The sequence below is a fragment of the Salvelinus fontinalis genome, chromosome 2 (assembly GCF_029448725.1).
Source record: "Salvelinus fontinalis isolate EN_2023a chromosome 2, ASM2944872v1, whole genome shotgun sequence".
In the NCBI taxonomy this organism is placed as follows: Eukaryota; Metazoa; Chordata; class Actinopteri; order Salmoniformes; family Salmonidae; genus Salvelinus; species Salvelinus fontinalis.
In genome coordinates this window covers 68424010-68444859 of record NC_074666.1, presented here as the reverse complement: position 1 = coordinate 68444859, position 20850 = coordinate 68424010, and the positions used below count along the sequence as shown (strand labels likewise).

Sequence of the window (20850 nt, the reverse complement as noted above, 5' to 3'; positions counted from 1 at the left end):
GGCAATTTCAACATCAAATGTGCATGCACATCACAGGACAAGGGAGTGCTATCCATCAAATTCAGTGAGCTGTCAAAGGGAGCTAGCTCTCTCAACCTTTCCCTATACATTTGCACTCAATTGGCCATGTAATATAGAGCTCATTTGCATATGTTGCAGTCCTTTGAGAATGTAAAATGTTTATCACAACTCATGGCAGTAATCAGTAACGAGACCTAATAATCAATGTATTTATATTCATAAATGCTAGTCATTAAACATACGCCTATCTGTTATTGTTTTGATAAAAGTGGTGCCAATTGCTATACCATTATATTATCTATATAAATGCAAGCAGAATTGGCAAAACATATAAAAAATAATGGTGATCTTACACAACGCATAATAATAGCCAATAGCCATTCCCATTAGCCTACTTTTATAACACTTTTAACATTCCAAAGTCATTTCCCATGATGCCTTTTTGTTGTGATGCATTTAGACAAAGCCTCTACATACCATAGAACAATTGTTAACTTCATAATCATTGCTAAAATGGGAAATAACGCAAACCCTCCTCTGCTTTCTTTGTCTGAAATAACACTGGGTGTTCTAAGGCAACATTGTTTTATCTTTTACATAATAAAACAATGCCAAGAGGTCAATCAGCTTTTTGCAGTAACATTTCATTTCAGCTGTTCGTGTCCTCGGTCGATGTGTAATAGCTGCTGTTTATACTCAAACCTTTATGTTTGTGTACTGTTTGGAATTCTATAGGTTCATAGTTCTATATTTCTATACAGAGGTTTGTGTTTAAGTTAACATGTATGTTGACGAAACCATGCATTGAATGCAGACTGTGGATCCTCATGCCTTTCGGCTTGGCACACTAAATAAAGCAAATGGAACCTTTGGAACGCAATATACTGTATAGGCTAATCTGTGTGTGCTTTATAATGCAGAGCCCTGCACACTACTACATTGCTAATCTGAAACGCGCAGTTGCAGAAAGGAGAGCGGTTGCCAAGGCAGCCACCAACCTCCCCTCCCCCTTTCCCTCCATTCCTCTTTCCCATTTATTATCAGCAGAGGTCGCATGGCATATGGTGAAGAACAGTCCAACCACTTCTCTGTCCTCGAACCATTGCCTGGAATCAATGCATGAATATGCACCTCCGTCACAAAGCCTATGGAGTATGAGAACAACGGGAAAAAACAAACATATTCAGAGGGCTCATCTTATGCTTTTTTAAATATACCAAGGGGGAATATTTTATTTCATTTGTTCTGGAGTATGCCTAACTTAATAGTATAACTAATCTGCATATGTGCTGTTATTTTTGTTCTACCGTTAAGTGATAACTGTTTTGGTTCTCCAAAGTGGACGCGCTCTAGTAAGCGAAAAAAGGACTGTTCATCACTAGGACGCGAGTTGGTGCAGAAGTTCGACCGCAAACGGATGTGAGAGAAGAGTGCACAGAGTGCACAGAAAACTCAACCCCTTTTTCTTTCTTTACTTCTTTCTTATTTTGTTTGGCTAAACAATAGAGTGAGTCAAAGACACTGAAACGGATTTCATGCCGTCAGTCTCGCAGAACCTGATATGGACGTGAGATTTTATCCTGCGCACCCGTCAAGTGTGGGTTCTGATCCAAGTTGTCTAAGCTCGTTGGACTTTTACCACGCGAACAAGGTAAATACAAAGTGCAGTCCTCCTAGTGCGTTACTGCCTAGAGGTTGAAGTCTACACATTTTCTCACCTGCCTCTGCTTCTTGATCAGCAGCCTGCAACATTTGTGCAATAGACATGCATGGCATGTGGTGCTTAACTGAAACTGGATGTAATTCCATTCCTTATTACAACAATTACACGTTTAGAGACGGGGTTCTCTGACAACCCACACCTCCACATAGCCTGAACCCGGTTCTTTTTCTTCTTCTTCTTCTACTTCTACTTTCTTCTCTATCTCTTTTTCAGTCAACATATTGGGCATATAATATAAGTATTCTAGGCTATAACATAACTATTTTGCTTACGTTTAGGCTATAATGTAACACACTTTGCATACCTGCTACAATTTGGATACCTGCGACGATATACTGCTACCATGTAACGTTAGCCTACTTGATTGCTGTTAGTCTACATTGGCCAGTCTACGCGGCATTTGATAAACCATGTTGCTGGAATCTTAATACTTTGCTCTTGCGCATATCCATGCACTTTGAATTTACCCTACGTTTGAAACTTTTCTTGTTCTAACCTTCTTAGAGGTCTAACCATCTTTTTTTAATCAGCTGGTAGAGTAGGCTATTGCTCTCGTTCTGAGAGGCTATCCCGTCAGTTGAATGAGCATGTTGAATTAAAATAGGCTATTAGTCAATATTGCCCATATCTTTGATGATTCTGAGTCACAAACATGATGTCCCACTGTGAAATGAATACTAAAGTGGTTTTAGAGCCAAATCTTTTGAAGCATATTTGTACATCCCACTGCTTCAGTTCTCAAACTGCGCTACTCTGATTTCACACTCACAGACTCACAGACACAATCACAGACTCACCCTATGTTCCATGAATATGCATATTATGGCAACTTGTGGTCATTCATGATCAAAAATAATAAAAAGCCTGTGTCAAATGTACAATTAAACAGTTTGTTAATATACTTTTTGGTTTTGACTATACTGCTCACTATAGCCTACTATAGCTTCCATTTTCAGAAAATCATGATCGGTTGAGGTCTGGTCCTGTGGGTGATAATGCTGGGAAAAGGTCTAATCTGTCAGCTTTTCATCACATCCACAATGACAACGTAGTGGTAGCCTAAAGCCTACTATGGCTGATGGAAACAACAAATATTTGTGCATCTAAAATAAATGCTGTCTTTGTCAGTTTGCCTAATAGGTTACCCTGAGATGGGCCATTGTAGCCCGCAATACTCCTGCAAACAAGAGAAAGAGGAAGTGAACGCGATCATTCCGATATCTGGATTGAGTCATCATATCCATTAAATCCAGATTAGGTGGTTGAAACTTTGGATAAGCATTTGGGAATTGCACTAGGGCAATTCCATGGTAAAGGAATTACGCTGAGGGTGATTTCAAAGTTTCACAAACCATACAGCTCTATGCACAAGGACTACTTTTAAAAATGTACACACAAATTTGACAAAAACATTTACTTGAAGACGAGTGTAGATGAAAATCTTGGTGACAGATTCGCGGTTTGTGCTGTTGGTGCCGTCATTATGTTACCAAACTTTGCATTTGCACTGTTCTTCAAGTAAATGGGTTTTTGTATAGTTGTATGGTTTGTTAAACTTGGAAATCAAAGGATTTTGTTTGGCATACATTTTAAAGTGAAAAGTCACAGCATAATTCCGTTACTGTGGAATTTCACACTACTAAGAACTCAATCCAGTCACATTGAGAGGCAGTTCACAGATGAAAACCTGTGGAATTACTTAGTCTCTACATGTGTTGTTCAATTAAAATTGTCTTCCCTGTAACGTACAGTGCTGAGATTGCCTGCAATGACAAGTTCAGTCCGATGATGCTGTTACACACCGCCCCAGACCATAACTGACCCTCCCATCCAAATCGATCCCGCTCCAGAGTACAGGCCTCGGTATAACGCTCATTCCTTCGACGATAAATGTGAATCCGACCATCAACTCTGGTGAGACAAAAACGTGACTTGTCAGTGAAGAGCACTTTTTGCCTGTCCTGTCTGGTCCAGCGACGGTGGGTTTGTGCCCATAGGTGACGTTGTTGCCGGTGATGTCTGGTGAGGACCTGCCTTATAACAGGCCTACAAGCCCTTAGCCCAGCCTCTCTCAGCCTATTGCAGACAGTCTGAGCACTGATGGAGGGATTGTGCGTTCCTGGTGTAACTCGGGCAGTTGTTGTTGCCATCCTGTACCTGTCCCGCAGGTGTGAGGTCCGGATGTATCGATCCTGTGCAGGTGTTGTTACACATGCTCTGCCACTGCAAGGACGATCAGCTGTCCGTCCTGTCTCCCTGTAGCGCTGTCTTAGGCGTCTCACAGTACAGACATTGCAATTTATTGCCCTGGCCACATCTGCAGTCCTCATGCCTCCATGCAGCATGCCTAAGGCACGTTCACACAGATGAGCAGGGACCCTGGGCATCTTTTTTGGGGTGTTTTTCAGAGTCAGTGGAAAGGCCTCTTTAGTGTCCTAAGTTTTCATAACTGTGACCTTAATTGCCTACCTTCTGTAAGCTGTTATTGTCTTAGCGACCGTTCCACAGGTGCATGTTCATTAATTGTTTATGGTTAATTGAACAAGCATGGGAAACAGTGAAGCCCCTTTACAATGAAGATCTGTGAAGCTATTTTGATTTTTACGAATTATCTTTGAAAGACAGGGTCCTGAAAAAGGGGCGTTTCTTTTTTTGCTGAGTTTATAAGAATGTACTGATAAAGCCTTGCCTGAATGTAGACTACTAGACTAACGAACACAGTGGTGTGAAGCTGAGTATCTCAGAAAGAAAGCACACATGAAGTTGGCTAGGCTATATTGGAATGCTCCCAAATGTGTCTTTAGTCCCTTGAATCTCAGGTAATTATTTGAAATATTAAAACTTTGTCAAATAACAAAGTGAGATTACAATCATCTCACAGGTAACACCTTCACTGGTGTTGCAAATGAGACAGAGGCCATTGGGACCATCTGATCTTATGTTAACAAGGTGCGTTGGGTCAGTTTATTATCCTCAAAGCGTTGTCAAAATGGTTGTCCCATTAAAGGTGCAATACGCAGAAATCGCTCCATCATTTCCTGGATGTAAAAATTGTAATAGTTCACCTAATTTCAGTTTATGTAACAAAACAAGCAATGTGTAGACTAGAGAATCATTGTACTATCTTTTCAATAACCAAAAATCTTGTATTTTCAACAGTTTGAAGCTGGTGTACTAAACCGAAAGTGAAAGACGCAAAAACTAAACTTAAGAACGGGAAGCATAGAAATAGAGCAATATGGATAATATCTACCTGCTTCTTAGACTTGCTTTCAATGAGAATTATGAATTTGGTTGGGTCACTCAAAAAGTTACATATTGCAAATTGTAAGAGTTGCATCAGCCTCTCTAATGTAGGCCTCGAATGTATATCTAATCCCTCAGTGGCGATAGTCTTATGCGAACTCTCCTGCTGTGTTCCTCAGAAATTTTGCTACAGACCCTTTTAGAGATGGAAAGGAGGCAAATGAGTCTCATGCATGCTCATATTTCCATTAAACAGTAATATATGCCATTAGTAGACGTTTTATCCAAAGCTACTTCCAGTAGTGCATGTATGCGTTTTTATATGGGTGTCCCCAGCGGGAATTTAACCCACTGTCTTGACGTTGTAAGCGCCATGCTTTACTAAGCCACACAGGTTCACTGGTGCCGTCTTACTTCTTTGTTGCACACTTCCTGTGAGTGTGTGACATTTTTAGACATTGTGATCCCTGGTCAAACCATAGAATGGTGAGGTGATTTGAATAAAAAGAGGTCCCGGCAAGATAGTTTGCTGTCTGCAGAGTGTGCCTGTAATGTTCATCCTCAAGCCGAATCATATCTCTGAATGTTGGGGGGGGGGGGGGGGGGGGGGTATAGTAAAAAAGGTAAACCCACAAAGGGTTACAAACCTTGTTATGGTAACTAATTAGTATGCTTACAAGACATCCATAGGAACAACAATGGCATGGTTCTATTTCAGCATACAATTATTCGTTTTAGTGTGAATGCTCTTTTGAAAGGTATTTAAAGGTAATTAATTACCCTAAAAGGTTAATCAATAACCTTGCTGTTCAGTTCAATTGACCATGGCACTCTCCATTATTGGTTGAAATGTCTTGATAAGAGAAAATGTGAACTATCTTTTTCAGATTTTGTTTGAATATAGACCCGTAGTATTGTATGTCACTTCCTTCATAATGTCTCTTACATCCTATAGGTAGCCATTTGACTTGGCGGAGCTAAACTTTCCACATTTGAGGGCAAATGGAATTCTGTGAAATAATCACAAAAGGGGCTGTTGGAGGATGAAAAGGGGAATTGCAAAAGAGTTGAGATACTGTACAAGTGCAGAGAAGCTCAAGCTCCTCAATCGACTCGCACGTGCCCATGAATAACTCGGACATGTCTGTGATAATACGCTCCCTTACTCTGTGGTGCTACCACAGCCTAGAAATAACCTCAAACTTTGTAATTACTGCAATCTTTGTGCTGCTTTGGAAATATGAAACAGTATCACGTTTTAATATGGAATTGAACTGTATTTTTCTATTGTCCTCTACTGCCACTTCTAGACGTTTTTCTACAGATGTCATTATGTATGGCTGTCTATTCTGTCATCCAGCACGTTCAGTTTGCTCTGGGAAATAAGGTATGCTTGTATACCTAAATCAAACCTGTGCAGTTGTCTTTCAGTTCAGTACTACAGTATGTCGAATGCTTCAAGTGGAGCTGTTTCTGGCTTTCAAAGTCCCATAGTAAGCTGTTTATTTTAAAACTGGATGGCTTATATGATATATATTTTTCTTTAGCAAAGTATATATATTCCATAATATGCTGTATACATGAAACCTAAACTTGTTGATCAGAAGCATTTGCAATATTGTCAATTCCATTAGATGTTAGTCCTTGAAGGAGATCCTTGAAATAATACTAGCTATGGTACAATTTTATATCCTAGGGCAACAGAGTATTATAGCTATTAGCTAATGACAAGCTCTGTGTTATGTGGTGGAGGGAGAGTGAGCAGAATGGGTTGAAGTAATCAGTGCCACACAGCACATGGACAGCGAATGCATCCCAAATGGCACCCTATGCCCTAAAGAGTGTGCTACTTTTGACCAGGGCCCATATGGCTCTGGTCAAAAGGATTGCACTTTGTAGGGAATAGGGTGCCATTTGGGACCCAGCCAGTGTGTGCTCACTCCGACTTCAGCCATTTACTGGTTTTGCTGACTACGGCATCACAATCACAATTGATTTTGTAGCCTGTGAAGGGGAAGGCCATACATACATACCACAGTGTGGACACAGAGAGCACAGTAGGAACAACATGCAGGAAATCACACACTGTCCTCTGAAGAGATTTTAATGGGAATTCCTACCATTTGAAATCTTCAATGGGACAGATATTTTGCACACTGGAGCCACTGGCTTGTTTTTGATGTGCAAGAATGTCTTTAGTCCCCCATGCCGTTATGGGCCTGTTACTGTTAATAGAGGGCAATTCCACACAGAGTGAACTGGTTTTTACATGGAAAATGTATGTCAAACAAAAACCAATGATTGCAAAGTTAAACAAACCATACAACTCTATGCACAAGGACGACTTTTAAGAATATCCACAGACATGTTTACAAAAACACATTTACTTGAAGAACAGTGCAGATGCAACGTTTGGTCACAGAATGACAGCACCAACAGCAAAAAACACCATTCAAACCAACTATCTCACAATCATCTGTCTGCAGATAGCAAGAACTTTACCTTATAGACCCAAGCTCTCTTATTTTTCTAATTTCTCTCCCTCATGAAGAGGGAGGATAATGAAAGTTCAAAGAAGTAGTAACAAGTAAAGGTAGACCTACCAATTAGTTATGGTGTTTTTACTGATATCAACATTTTTTTTTAAGTGATTAGAACTCATAATTATGTTACCAAATCGCTAACGGAATTACTGAAAAATCTGTAACGGCAATTGAATTGGCTACAATGGGAAATCATAGTAGTCACAAACCACAGTTGGGTCTCCTGTTACTGTCCTCGCTTCCACTGGGATACTGTTATGTTCAGCTCATAGTGTCTCCTGTTACTGTCCTCCCTTCCACTGGGATACTGTTATGTTCAGCTCATAGTGTCTCCTGTTACTGTCCTCCCTTCCACTGACGTACTGTTATGTTCAGCTCATAGTGTCTCCTGTTACTGTCCTCCATTCTACTGACATACTGTTATGTTCAGCTCATAGTGTCTCCTGTTACTGTCCTCTCTTCCATTGACTGTTATGTTCAGCTCATAGTGTCTCCTTTTACTGTCCTCCATTCTACTGACATACTGTTATGTTCAGCTCATAGTGTCTCCTGTTACTGTCCTCCCTTCCACTGGCATACTGTTATGTTCAGCTCATAGTGTCTCCTGTTACTGTCCTCTCTTCCACTGACATACTGTTATGTTCAGCTCATAGTGTCTCCTGTTACTGTCCTCTCTTCCACTGGGATACTGTTATGTTCAGCTCATAGTGTCTCCTGTTACAGTCCTCCCTTCCACTGGGATACTGTTATGTTCAGCTCATAGTGTCTCCTGCTACTGTCCTCCCTTCCACTGGGATACTGTTATGTTCAGCTCATAGTGTCTCCTGTTACTGTCCTCCCTTCTACTGACATACTGTTATGTATAGCTCATAGTGTCTCCTGTTACTGTCCTCCCTTCCACTGGCATACTGTTATGTTCAGCTCATAGTGTCTCCTGTTACTGTCCTCTCTTCCACTGACATACTGTTATGTTCAGCTCATAGTGTCTCCTGCTACTGTCCTCTCTTCCACTGACTGTTATGTTCAGCTCATAGTGTCTCCTGTTACTGTCCTCTCTTCTACTGACATACTGTTATGTTCAGCTCATAGTGTCTCCTGTTACTGTCCTCTCTTCCACTGACATACTGTTATGTTCAGCTCATAGTGTCTCCTGTTACTGTCCTCCCTTCCACTGACATACTGTTATGTTCAGCTCATAGTGTCTCCTGTTACTGTCCTCTCTTCCACTGACTGTTATGTTCAGCTCATAGTGTCTCCTGTTACTGTCCTCTCTTCCACTGACATACTGTTATGTTCAGCTCATAGTGTCTCCTGCTACTGTCCTCCCTTCCACTGGTATACTGTTATGTTCAGCTCATAGTGTCTCCTGTTACTGTCCTCCCTTCCACTGGGATACTGTTATGTATAGCTCATAGTGTCACCTGCTACTGTCCTCCCTTCCACTGACATACTGTTATGTTCAGCTCATAGTGTCTCCTGTTACTGTCCTCCCTTCCACTGGGATACTGTTATGTTCAGCTCATAGTGTCTCCTGTTACTGTCCCCCCTTCCACTGACTGTTATGTTCAGCTCATAGTGTCTCCTGTTACAGTCCTCCCTTCCACTGGGATACTGTTATGTTCAGCTCATAGTGTCTCCTGCTACTGTCCTCCCTTCCACTGGTATACTGTTATGTTCAGCTCATAGTGTCTCCTGTTACTGTCCTCCCTTCCACTGGGATACTGTTATGTATAGCTCATAGTGTCACCTGCTACTGTCCTCCCTTCCACTGACATACTGTTATGTTCAGCTCATAGTGTCTCCTGTTACTGTCCTCTCTTCCACTGGGATACTGTTTTGTTCAGCTCATAACTGTATCATCAGGTGTTCAAAGCAAGACTGTGAAAACAGTCTGGAAAGCCCCTCACTCTCCCTTTCTCTCTCTTAGCCGGTCTCTCTCACTCCTCTCTTTCCCCAGTTAATGTCACCTGTCCCGGCTGACACCTTCTATGACACCTACCACCTATTGACACTAATAAGCAACCACTGAGAACTGACCGACACCGGACGTCCATGAACTTTGAAAATTTGTTGACATTTGGTCAGTCTGAACTGATCGGACCAAATCTGAACAAATCATAGCCGTGTATGTTTCACAAGTGTGGACAGTATAGTAGAGCACAGTAGAGAACAGTAAAGGGAAAAGGGAAAGAGGGATACCTAGTCAGTTGTACAACTGAATGCATTCAACTGAAATGCGTCTTCTACATTTAAGCCAAACCCTCTGAATCAGAGAGGTTGGGGGGCTGCCATAATCGACATCCACGTCAGTAGAGTAGAGTTCAGTACAGTACAGTACAGTAGAGCACACTAAAGTAGAGTACAGTATAAATTACTCAAATGTACTTTATTGTACTGTACTCTACTGAACATATTTACTTTACTGTACTGTACTGAACTCTACTGTGCTGTACTGTGATGCCCAACTTGTAATGTAGACATCTATGTTTTTTTCAGATCTGGTCAGGTCCAGACCAACCAAATATAGTCTTGTTTGGGGGCGCAACTCATTACAACAACAGCCAGCGTGTAGAACAATATCCAAATATGAAAAAGGAAATTGCATATTTGTTCCTTTGTGTACCTATTCAGGATACATCACCTTGATGATAATGATATTCATATCCATAATTTTCCATTTCTGTATAGTACAGATCAGGGACCCATGATGTTATTCCGTCACTCTAATTCCGTTACCGGAAGCAATTCCACTTCACCTACTGTAGTTCAATAACCAAAATAAAAATGTTCAAACTCAAGGTGTCTTGTCATGGCTGACACCCCATTCGTTCTGCACCTTTGAATCTTAATTCTGAGCAGATATTTAAGATTTTTTGTTAAATGTGTTTGCATAAAAAACAAGGAAGAGAGATTTTATTTTATTTAACATTTATTTAACTAGGTAAGTCAGTTAAGAAAAAAATCGTATTTACAATGATGGCCTACTCTGGCCAAACCCGGACAACGCTGGGCCAATTGTGCGCCGCCCTATGGGACTCCCAATCACAGCCGATTGTGATACAGCCTGGATTCAAACCAGGGTGTATGCTATGACACCTTAGACTGCTGCACCACTCGGGAGCCCGGGAGCTTGGGAATATACGTCAGTACAATACAATACAGTGGAGGAGAGTGGGGTAAGTCATGCCAAGGGTTAGTTGAGCCAAGTGGTGTAGTGGAGGGTATACTGAGGTATACGCCGTATACACACATATTTTTCAGTAGGCATTGTGTATACTCACTTCTTAATCCCCACGATGCGTATCAAAGTAGTGTAGTGGAGGTATACAACTTATCAATTAATAAGGTTTATGGAACAGATCAGAATGTTTAGCTTAAAATGTTTATAAACTATTATTTCTTCACATTTTAAGTGCAGCAATGTGCACACGGCGGTAGGCCTACGCGTGAATGTTCCAAAATGCAATTAGCAAGAAAAAATCTTCTTAAAAGCCCTCCTCATTTGTGAGCGGATTCATAGACAGAGATTTAAAAATAAAAGTTTGAAATTTAGAAAGAGGGGAGATCTTAAGATGCAAAAAACGATCATGAGTTGCTAATATGACCTTTGGCTGCTGGACAATGAAAGAAAGTTAGAAGAAAAACAATAGAACAGGATAACGCATAATGAGGAAGTCTTTATAAAATAATTGCCTCCATGTTTCGAAGGTGGGATTTTGTCTATAGGGTACATTGAAGCAAGGTAAGACATGCCTGAAAATATGAAGTAAAACATCCAGCTTTCAAACAAATAACGATCAGGAAAAATGTTATGATGCTAATGATGCTAATGTTGTGATGCTAATGATAGGCCTAACAGTCTTCTGTTAAATGTAGCCTATGTCTATCTGGCAGAATGATATCATAATTATTTGCATCAATCCAGTGGCCATTTTATTTGCTAACTCCCTGTTATATGCTACAGAAACACACACAAAAAACTAACAATAGTGCTACAGTTGAAATCGGACGTTTACCTGTACCTTAGCTAAATACATTTAAACTCAGTTTTTCACAACTCCTGACATTTAATCCTCGTAAAAAATCCCTGTTTTAGGTCAGTTAGGATCACCACTTTATTTTAAGAATGTGAAATGTCAGAATAATAGTAGAGGGAGTTATTTATTTCAGCTTTCATTTCTTTCATCACATTCCCTTTGGGTCAGAAGTTTACATACACTCAATTAGTATTTGGTAGCATTGCCTTTAAATTGTTTAACTTGGGTCAAACGTTTCGGGTAGCCTTACACACGCTTCCCACAATAAGTTGGGTGAATTCTGGCCCATTCCTCCTGACAGAGCTGGTGTAACTGAGTCAGGTTTGTAGGCCTCCTTGCTCGCACATGCTTTTTTAGTTCTGCCCACACATTTTCTATAGGATTGAGGTCAGGGCTTCGTGATGGCCATTTCAATAGCCTGACTTTGTTGTCCTTAAGCCATTTTGCCACAACTTTAGAAGTATGCTTGGGGTCATTGTCCATTTGGAAGACCCAAGCTTTAACTTCCTGACTGATGTCTTGAGATGTTGCTTAAATATATCCACATTCATTTCCCTCCCTCATGATGCCATCTGTTTTGTGAAGTGCACCAGCCCCTCCTACAGCAAAGCACCCCCACAACATGATGCTGCCACCCCCGTGCTTCACGGTTGGGATGGTGTTCTTCGGCTTGCAAGCATCCCCCTTTCTGCTGCAAACATAATGATGGTCATTATGGCCAAACAGTTCTATTTTTGTTTCATCAGACCAGAGGACATTTCTCCAAAAAGTACGATATTTGTCCCCATGTGCAGTTGCAAACCGTAGTCTGGCTTTTTTTTGGCGGTTTTAGAGCACTGGCTTCTTCCTTGCTGAGCGGCCTTTCAGGTTATATTGATATAAGACTCGTTTTACTGTGGATATAGATACTTTTGTACCTGTTTCCTCAAGCATCTTCACATGGTCCTTTGCTGTTGTTCTGGCATTGATTTGGCACTTTTCGCACCAAAGTACGTTCATCTCTAGGAGACAGAACGCGTCTCCTTCCTGAGCGGAATGACATCTGCGCGGTCCCATGGTGTTTATACTTGCGTATTACTGTTTGTACAGATGAATGTGGTACCTTCAGGCATTTGGAAATTGCTCGCAAGGATGAACCAGACTTGTGGAGGTCTACATTTATTTTCTGAGGTCTTGGCTGATTTCTTTTGATTTTCCCATGATATCAAGCAAAGAGGCACTGAGTTGGAAGGTAGGTACACCTCCAATTGACTCAAATGATGCCAATTAGCCTATCAGAAGCTTCTAAAGCCATGACATAATTTTCCAAGCTGTTTAAGGGCACAGTCAACTGAGTGTATGTAATCTTCTGACCCACTGGAATTGTGATACAGTGATATAAGTGAAATAATCTGTTTGGAAACAATTTTTGGAAAAATTACTTGTGTCATGCACAAAGTAGATGTCCTAACTGACTTGCCAGAACTATAGTTTGTTAACAAGAAATTTGTGGAGTGGTTGAAAAATTTGTTTTAATGACTAACTTAAATGTATGTAAACTTCCAACTTCAACTGTAGATGCCTGCAAACTTGAATTAAAGGGTAACTACACAAAACTTCTTTGATTTTTCCCAGACCTTAAAAGTGGCCTTCTGATATGGTTTACGCATTATTTTGAAGTTAGAACATCCCATTTTGTTGTTTTTCTATTTAAAAAGTTTGACTTTCAAGCAAAAACCTGAAGAAGACTCAGTTGGCAGCTTAATTCATCTTTCAAGAAAAGGCCTACTATTAGCCTACTTGCACAGTACAGCTTAGGTTGGCCTGACTGTGAAAGACCAATATGGGATTCATCATTTTAGGTCATTCAGAGTGTATGTTACTGTTTGTCATGTTATTTTTCCCGCAGCGCCTTTGTTTGGGAAATGTTTTCAAATTAGAGTACACACACTTCTCCAGGCACCACTACACACTGGTTGAGCTGCCCTTTGTTTCTAGTTAACCATACACAAAATGTATCATGTGACCAAATATTTAGGAAGAGGTCATCATTTCATGGCATCTGTGAAGGACGAAACCACATGGAAGAAGTGGTTAGCAAGTTAGGTCCAAAAAACGGATTTTCACACAGTCAAAGGAATGTGTCTTATAGGTTTCATGATGTTTGCATCTAAACCAATGTAGATCGTTTTAAGACTGTTTGATACACTGAACAAAATTATAAACGCAACATGCAACATTTTCACCGATTTTACCGAGTTACATTTCATACGAGGAAATCAGTTAATTGAAATAAATAAATTTGGCCCTAATTTATGGATTTCACATGACTGGGCAGAGGCGCAGCCATGGGTGAGCCTGGGAGGGCATAGGCTCACCCACTTGGGAGCCAGGCCCAGCCAATCAGAATGAGTTTTTCCCCACAAAGGGCTTTCTTAAAGACAGAAATACTCCTCTGTTTCTTCTGCTGTCCATTTGTCTGGTCTCAGAAGATCCCGTAGGTGAAGAAGCTGGATGTGGAGGTCCTGGGCTAGGGAGGTTACAAGTGGTTTGCGGTTGTGAGGCCAGTTGGACGTACTGCCAAATTCTCTAAAACGACGTTGGAGGCAGCTTATGGTAGAGAAATTAACATTCAGGTCTCTGGCAATAGCTCCGGTGGACATTCCTGCAGTTAACATGCCAACATGCACGCTCCCTCAAAACTTGAGACATCTGTGGCATTGTGTTGTGTGACAAAACTGCACATTTTAGAGTGGCCTTTTATTGTCCCCAGCACAAGGTGCGCCTGTGTCATGATCATGCTGTTGAATCAGCTTCTTGATATGCCACACCTGGCAGGTGGATGGATTTTCTTGGCAAATCCATTTGAATGTAAGACTGACAGATGAAAAAATGTAGGGCTGTGTAATCATTGCATAGAAGGTCTCCATCCAACTCGTCTGAGAACAGGGACTGTTCCTATTTAAGAGTGAATGAAGCCAAGAAATAACAGTCAACTAATGGAATAATCCTTATGGAGGTCTCCTCAATCAGTACTGTGCATGTAGTATTTGTTGTTGAGTGCCTCTCTTTCTTTGTGTTGGATAGTGGGAGAGGGAATGAGAGGTTCAGAGAGAGAGAGAGAGAGAGAGAGGGGAGACTTGGAGAGAAAAAGGGATGCCTGTGCACCAATTAGAGAGAGAGAGAGAGAGAGAGAGAGAGAGAGAGAGAGAGAGAGAGAGAGAGAGAGAGAGAGAGAGAGAGAGAGAGAGAGAGAGAGAGAGAGAGAGAGAGAGAGAGAGAGAGAGAGAGAGAGAGAGAGAGAGAGAGAGAGAGAGAGAGAGAGAGAGAGAGGTACTCTGTTCCTCTGAGAGGCTGTTGGCATAATTAGGACCTGTCGGCTTGTTCCAGTAAGACTGCGTTAGTCAGAACAAGCCTCCCATGGGGCAACTCCACTGCACTCTAATTTTACCTGCAGAAAAGATAGAACACCGTGCCAACGCCTGCTGTGGAGTAGGCCCCTGGGTGTTCTATTAAGCGTTGATTATGTTTGTTAATGGTTGCGAGTGCCAAGAAGTCAAAAGCTGGGGTTGTTAAAATGGATGCGCTAATAACGATGTACATCCATCACATTGGTTCAACTTCTTGCTGCAGGAGGACAGATGCATGGTCTATGTGATGAACCAATGTGATCCTGTTGTTCTATGTGATTTTCCTGATCACATAATAAGTAGGCATTAGGGATGCAAGGGCTTCATTTACACATGTAGCCTAATTCGGATCTTTTTGGGTCTTTTGACCAATCCCATCAAATCTTTTCATATCAGATATTTTCCAGAGCTAATCTGATTGGTCAAAATACCAACACTGCCTGTGTAAATGCAGCCAAGGTGTTTTGTAGTCTCATGAAGCCAATCTTCCAAATTGTGTCTCATTGACTTGACATTTGGAAAAGTGAGCTATTTCGTGAGGGAAGCCTGGGCTTCCGAGGCTAGGTGTTGTATAGATCAGTGATTCTGCACAGTCCGATTTCAATGTAGTCAATTTCAAAGTCAAAGAAGCATATGTACCAGTGTATGAACTGAGTGAGGTTTGCCCCTTTAGACCTTCCTTTTCTCATATTTGAGGTGATCAACCAACGAGGCAGATAATACGAGGGTGGAAATGAATGGGGAGGACTGCAAGCTGGGCTTGGGCTGTATGGAAGAGTCTGTGAGCTGGACAAACATCCACACTTTTGTATCAGCCTCATGTGCAAACAGTATGTCATGTGCAAATAGTATCAGTGATGGCAAGCTCTTCATTTGGCTTAAAAGCCCCCCCCACTTGTTTTTTCATAATATCCTTTCCGAACATTATCAGGTGGGTATCAATGCCGTGTTTGCACTATGACCTGGAGGGATGTTATCAACAACAAAAAGGTTTGATTAATTAATGATCTAGGTCCAAATGCAAACCAACAAACAGCTAGAGATTGGAAAAGGAGCCAGTTCAGTAATTTATCTAAGTGTAAAAAAATGTAATATGTTGTTGACATAATTAGGACCAGTCGGCTTGTTCCAGTAAGAGTGGAATGTTTTACTAGTACGGCATCGCTGGAGCAAATTAGGTCTAAGTGCCTTGGTCAAGGGCACATTGACAGATTTTTTGCCTTGTCAGCTTGGGTATTTCAAGCCTACTAATAAATGGTGCCCACGATACTGTACATGCAATGAATCACAATGCCTTATAATCCCAGCTAGCACATTTGGTTCCTTGGAAGTTGTGGGAATGTACGTTTTTGGTTTCCCATTGATCTGGGAACGAAGCCATAAGTGTCCTGACCGGAACATTTTGCCTGTTCTGTGAATGTTTATTTTTAGGTTGCAGGGAGGTTCTGAGAACATTTTACTCGGGTTCCTTGAACGTTTTCCTAGGAGGTATTATTAACGCTCTGAGAAAGGAAATGGTCTTTGAATAACTTCCTTAAAACTTCTTTCAATAAGTCTTTTAATAACACTGCTAGCTTATTTTGGCTTCACTTTTTTGAATTCCAAGAACAGATAGGGCACATGGAAATTATTTTCCTTAGGCATTACTCATGATAACACATTACAATATTTATTGTGACACAGCATCAGTGAGATTTCAACGTAAAATTATCTGTTCTCTATCCATGGAATTAGTCCACTGCAACACCAGGATGGAGCTAGCATGCCATGTTTTTTTTAAGTATACGAAGCTGTTAATTTTAGTCTATTCCAACAGAACTCATTTCAGCACTCGTTAAGATCAGGTGTGGCTAATTAGTGGGCAAGGCAACACACCTGAACACACTTAACAAAATAGAGGATAGAGAGAGTTTTGTTGATGCTGAAAACGGAATGTATATGTTTTTAAATAACATTCTTAGAATGTTCTCTGAGCGTCAGAGTTTTTTATGGAAGATTTTCTTAACGTTCTGAGAATGGAGTATTTGTTTTTAAATAACATTATTAGAACGTTCTCCAAACTACAAAAGTTTTCTTGTGGTTTAAATGGAAAGTTCTTAAGGTTCTCGGAACAATTTGAGAACATTGTTCCGATAACTGAAATGCTGAAATTCCCACAGAAGAACTTTGTTTCTTAACATTCTCTGAACTATTTGAGAACATTATCAATGTAAACCATTTGGAGAACTTTCCTAGAACATTACCAACATGTAAATTAAATGTAACCATGTTTGAACTTTTAGGAAACATCCAGTAAAGTAATGAAATACTCTGAAAATATATTTTTTTTGTCAAGTTCCATAAATGTGCTGAGAATGTTGCAAAGCCAAGAAACTATCCTGCACCATTCCCAGAAAGTTGTGGGAAGGTTGCAAAATAACCATAGGGCAACCACACTCTCACCAAGCTCTAAGAAACATATGGTTCTCAGAACATTATGTGCTAGCTGGGATGTGTGTTATATTTAGTATCAGTCTCTTTCGGAAATCCATTGAGTTTATCGATCCCGTTGGTTGGTAGGTAGGAGATGGACCAGATAGACTGTTGTGCCTCCCTCTTATACGGGTCTGTGTCTCTTGCCTTGTTCCTGGTCTGTCAGGAATGCCTGAGTATTGTGTGTACTATATTTAGCTAGCAGATATAATTGCCTGTGCGAGGTGATGATAGCCCGCGTCCAATGAAGTCACTGGAGATGGGCGCCGGCAGCGCGACAGCGAGATCAAATCTGAATCTCATTCTTCCTCATTGAGACTTAATGATGAGATTCATTCACAATGGGCAGAGAGAAACATTACAGTGTATGGCAGAGCTAAGCTGAAGCCATCTTTTTCTCACTGCATTGCTATAATGAAGTGGTGTGGCAGGAGAGAGAGAGAGAGAGGAGAGGAGAGAGACACACACAGAGAGCGACAGAGAGAGAGATGGAGACGGAGAGAGAGAGAGAGAGAGAGAATGAAAGAGAATGGAAGAAAGAGAGAGAGAGAGAGAGAGAGAGAGAGAGAGAGAGAGAGAGAGAGAGAGAGAGAGAGAGAGAGAGAGGCCCTCTTTGTATTTGTTTTGTCCGGCTATTTAGTTTCAGGTTGGCCACAAGCCATCCTGTTGAGTGGTAAGAAAAACAAACAGAGGAAATAAAGTATGATTTTGGAAATGCTATTAGAGGCAACCGTGCTGTGCTTAGCTGACTCTGTTTTATCTGAACAACAGCAGGACAACTTAGTAAGGTTGTTAACACTGCAAACACAGGAAAGAGAACATCAAGCATATTTTTTTATAGAACAGTAGACAGTAGTGAATAAACACTGTCTGGAGCTGCACTTACTGGCATAACTCACGTGAACAGGGCCCAGTTGCGTGTGTGTGGTGTGGGGGGGGGGGGGGGGGGGGGGTCATAATATGTTGAGGATAACACTTTTAAAGGGGTTTAGGGTCCAACTCTCTCAATTTAATTTACTGAACTGTATGGTACCCAGTAATCATATGGCAAACATGCGTCTTACTTTCTTGATTCCTTTCCTTCATAAACAGTGTAACCATGATGCCTGAAGTCAATATGATCTTTGGTGGGATTTGCTAGACTGCACAGGTCTGAAAATACACAGAAGACTGGCTCTGTCAAGTCTAGCGTACTATAGAAGAAAATAGGCTGCTGATGAATTGGACCTCTTCACTCTTACTGTAGATTACCATGTTCTAAAAGCCCCATATAGAGGTTATAAAAACATAATAACTTTGGCTCGTTGAGTATCAATGATTGAATGAAGAGCCAAGATAATCGGAAGGCCCATGAAATAAGAATGTTTGATTTTGGCATTTTATCTGAAATAACAAGTCAATAATGGTAATATTGTCAGAAAATAGGAAGACACTTTGGTTACTGATTGGACCTTTTCTCTCCAGTGTTGTAGTTAGGCGCTCATTGAAAATAAAGCACCAGGGTCCGAGTGCATAAAGTGTCTCAGAGTAGGATTGGTGATCTAGGATCTCTCTATACAATATTATTCATTGTGATCTAAAAGACAAAACTGATCCTAGATCAGCAATCTTTCTCTGAGATGCCTTGTAGATACGGGCCCAGGTCTCCCCTATTAATATAATTGAAATCACTATGATCTAAAAGGGAAAACTGATCCTAGATCAGCACTCCTATAGTAAGACACTGTTTGAATATGGGCCCAAGTGGCTCTTGTCGTAAACAGGAGCAAATGTTTGTGGTCCCAAAGGTCATGTGATATCAAGTGAAACTGAATGAAGCCAACAGAGGCAACAGAGACATCGTCGTCATGTTTTATTAAATGAGGTAACGCGGGCTAATCTCTGGCTCAGGTTACCCAGTGCTTTGTGGGTAATTAGAGATCATGTTGTACGCCTAGCTCGCTGAAAAATGACACCCCTCTCCTCCCTAATCTCGTTCCCCCTTCTCTCTCATCCGCCTCCCTCCGCTTTTCATTGAACGGCATGCTTCCCATAAACTGGCACCATCTGAGACCAAAAACAAACAAACAACCATGTACCTACCTAGGTGCTTCAAAAGTAGCGGCTGTACAGTGTACAGTATGAGTCAATTGCAAGAAGATATTTGTAAATTTGCCTACGTGCACAAAATTCAACGCGAGGAAGTTGCCGTAAACCCCTGCGGTTTGTTTTGTGTAACTTGTTAGATGAATGACTAATGCGTTCACTCTTACCCAAACAATGGCACTTGATACAGTGTGCCCTTGGTTTTCACATAGGACATCAGACCACTGTTGCTTTCTTACCAAAATGCTGACTTGTCATTTATAGTACAAAGCACACTAGGGAAATTCTCAAAACGCTCACCTAAAATAATTACCAACACACAGTATTCCTAATGCATCATATATTCACGAGTACTTGGGCCTAGCTATCTCTTTTTTCTCCTTGTCAAATCTGTAGAAAGTTATTAGGAACTGGTCATGTTAAGGACCACAGGGGGATATTCTATTAGAGCAGGTGTTACAATAGAGTTGATATGATTCCCAGGTTGCCCAATTAGAACTGTACATTTCAGACAATTTATGGAGCTAATACACACACACACACACACACTCCATAGTGCTGCAAGGCACTCCATTTCCTCTCCCCTGCTCTGACAACATAGGAATATATAATGGGATGTGATGGAGTCATGTGACCACTCATGGCTACTAGGCTATGTGCCTCTATTGCTTGCTTGAAGATAAGATTAGTCAAGTATTACATAAACGAGGCAAAATAATAATACCTAATGTTATCTAACATTGTAGGAACCTTCAATGTTTGCTGGGCTTGCTAGCTAACCTTGGTGTTCCCCATTCCCAAACTGTGAATGGACACTTGATGATGCAGCGTCGCCAAGTATTCTCAGTGTGACCCGATGTGGTTCCATTGATGATGCAGCGTCGCCAGGTATTCTCATTGTGACCCAGTGCAGTGCCACTGACTGTGTGATTTCCACACGAGACTGTAATTAAGTCATCTCAGATCCTCGAGCACACGAGTCGTGCACCGAGCTGAGACCAATCTGGTGCTAATTGTCTTGAGTTTTAATTTATAATGGAATAAGGACCAGAGGGAACAGAGCTTAATGAAGTGCACTCTGCGTTTGTGTGTCTTTATTTCACTCTTCTGTGTTCTTATCTGTTCAGCTGCTCCAGAGCTTAAGATCGACTGACTCCATATCACTTTAAGGCGTTTACTTTCATTACTACTTCATCATCCGTCTTAATTCCACACAAAAAAAAAACAGAGGATTTTTTTTAGACTTCTGAATTCTTTTACATAGGTGGATTCGTTGTGTTCAAGAACTTGTATTCCATTATCAGTGATAGACTGATAGTAACTGTGTTCCTTTC

General features: G+C 41.0%; 1 protein-coding gene across 2 annotated transcripts in view; it reads left to right on the top strand.

Moving 5' to 3' along the window:
• The first annotated feature begins 1036 nt into the window (after positions 1-1036).
• LOC129824190 (TOX high mobility group box family member 2-like) overlaps positions 1037-20850 on the top strand; it is a 134460-nt gene continuing 114646 nt past the window's right edge. Inside the window, exon 1 of one of the 2 annotated variants that reach the window (XM_055883650.1) lies at positions 1037-1672. In XM_055883650.1, coding sequence (XP_055739625.1) covers positions 1583-1672 — 90 coding nt within the window. In that variant the 5' untranslated portion in view covers positions 1037-1582. The remainder of the gene's footprint in view (positions 1673-20850) is intronic. The other variant, XM_055883641.1, reaches the window with a different exon arrangement.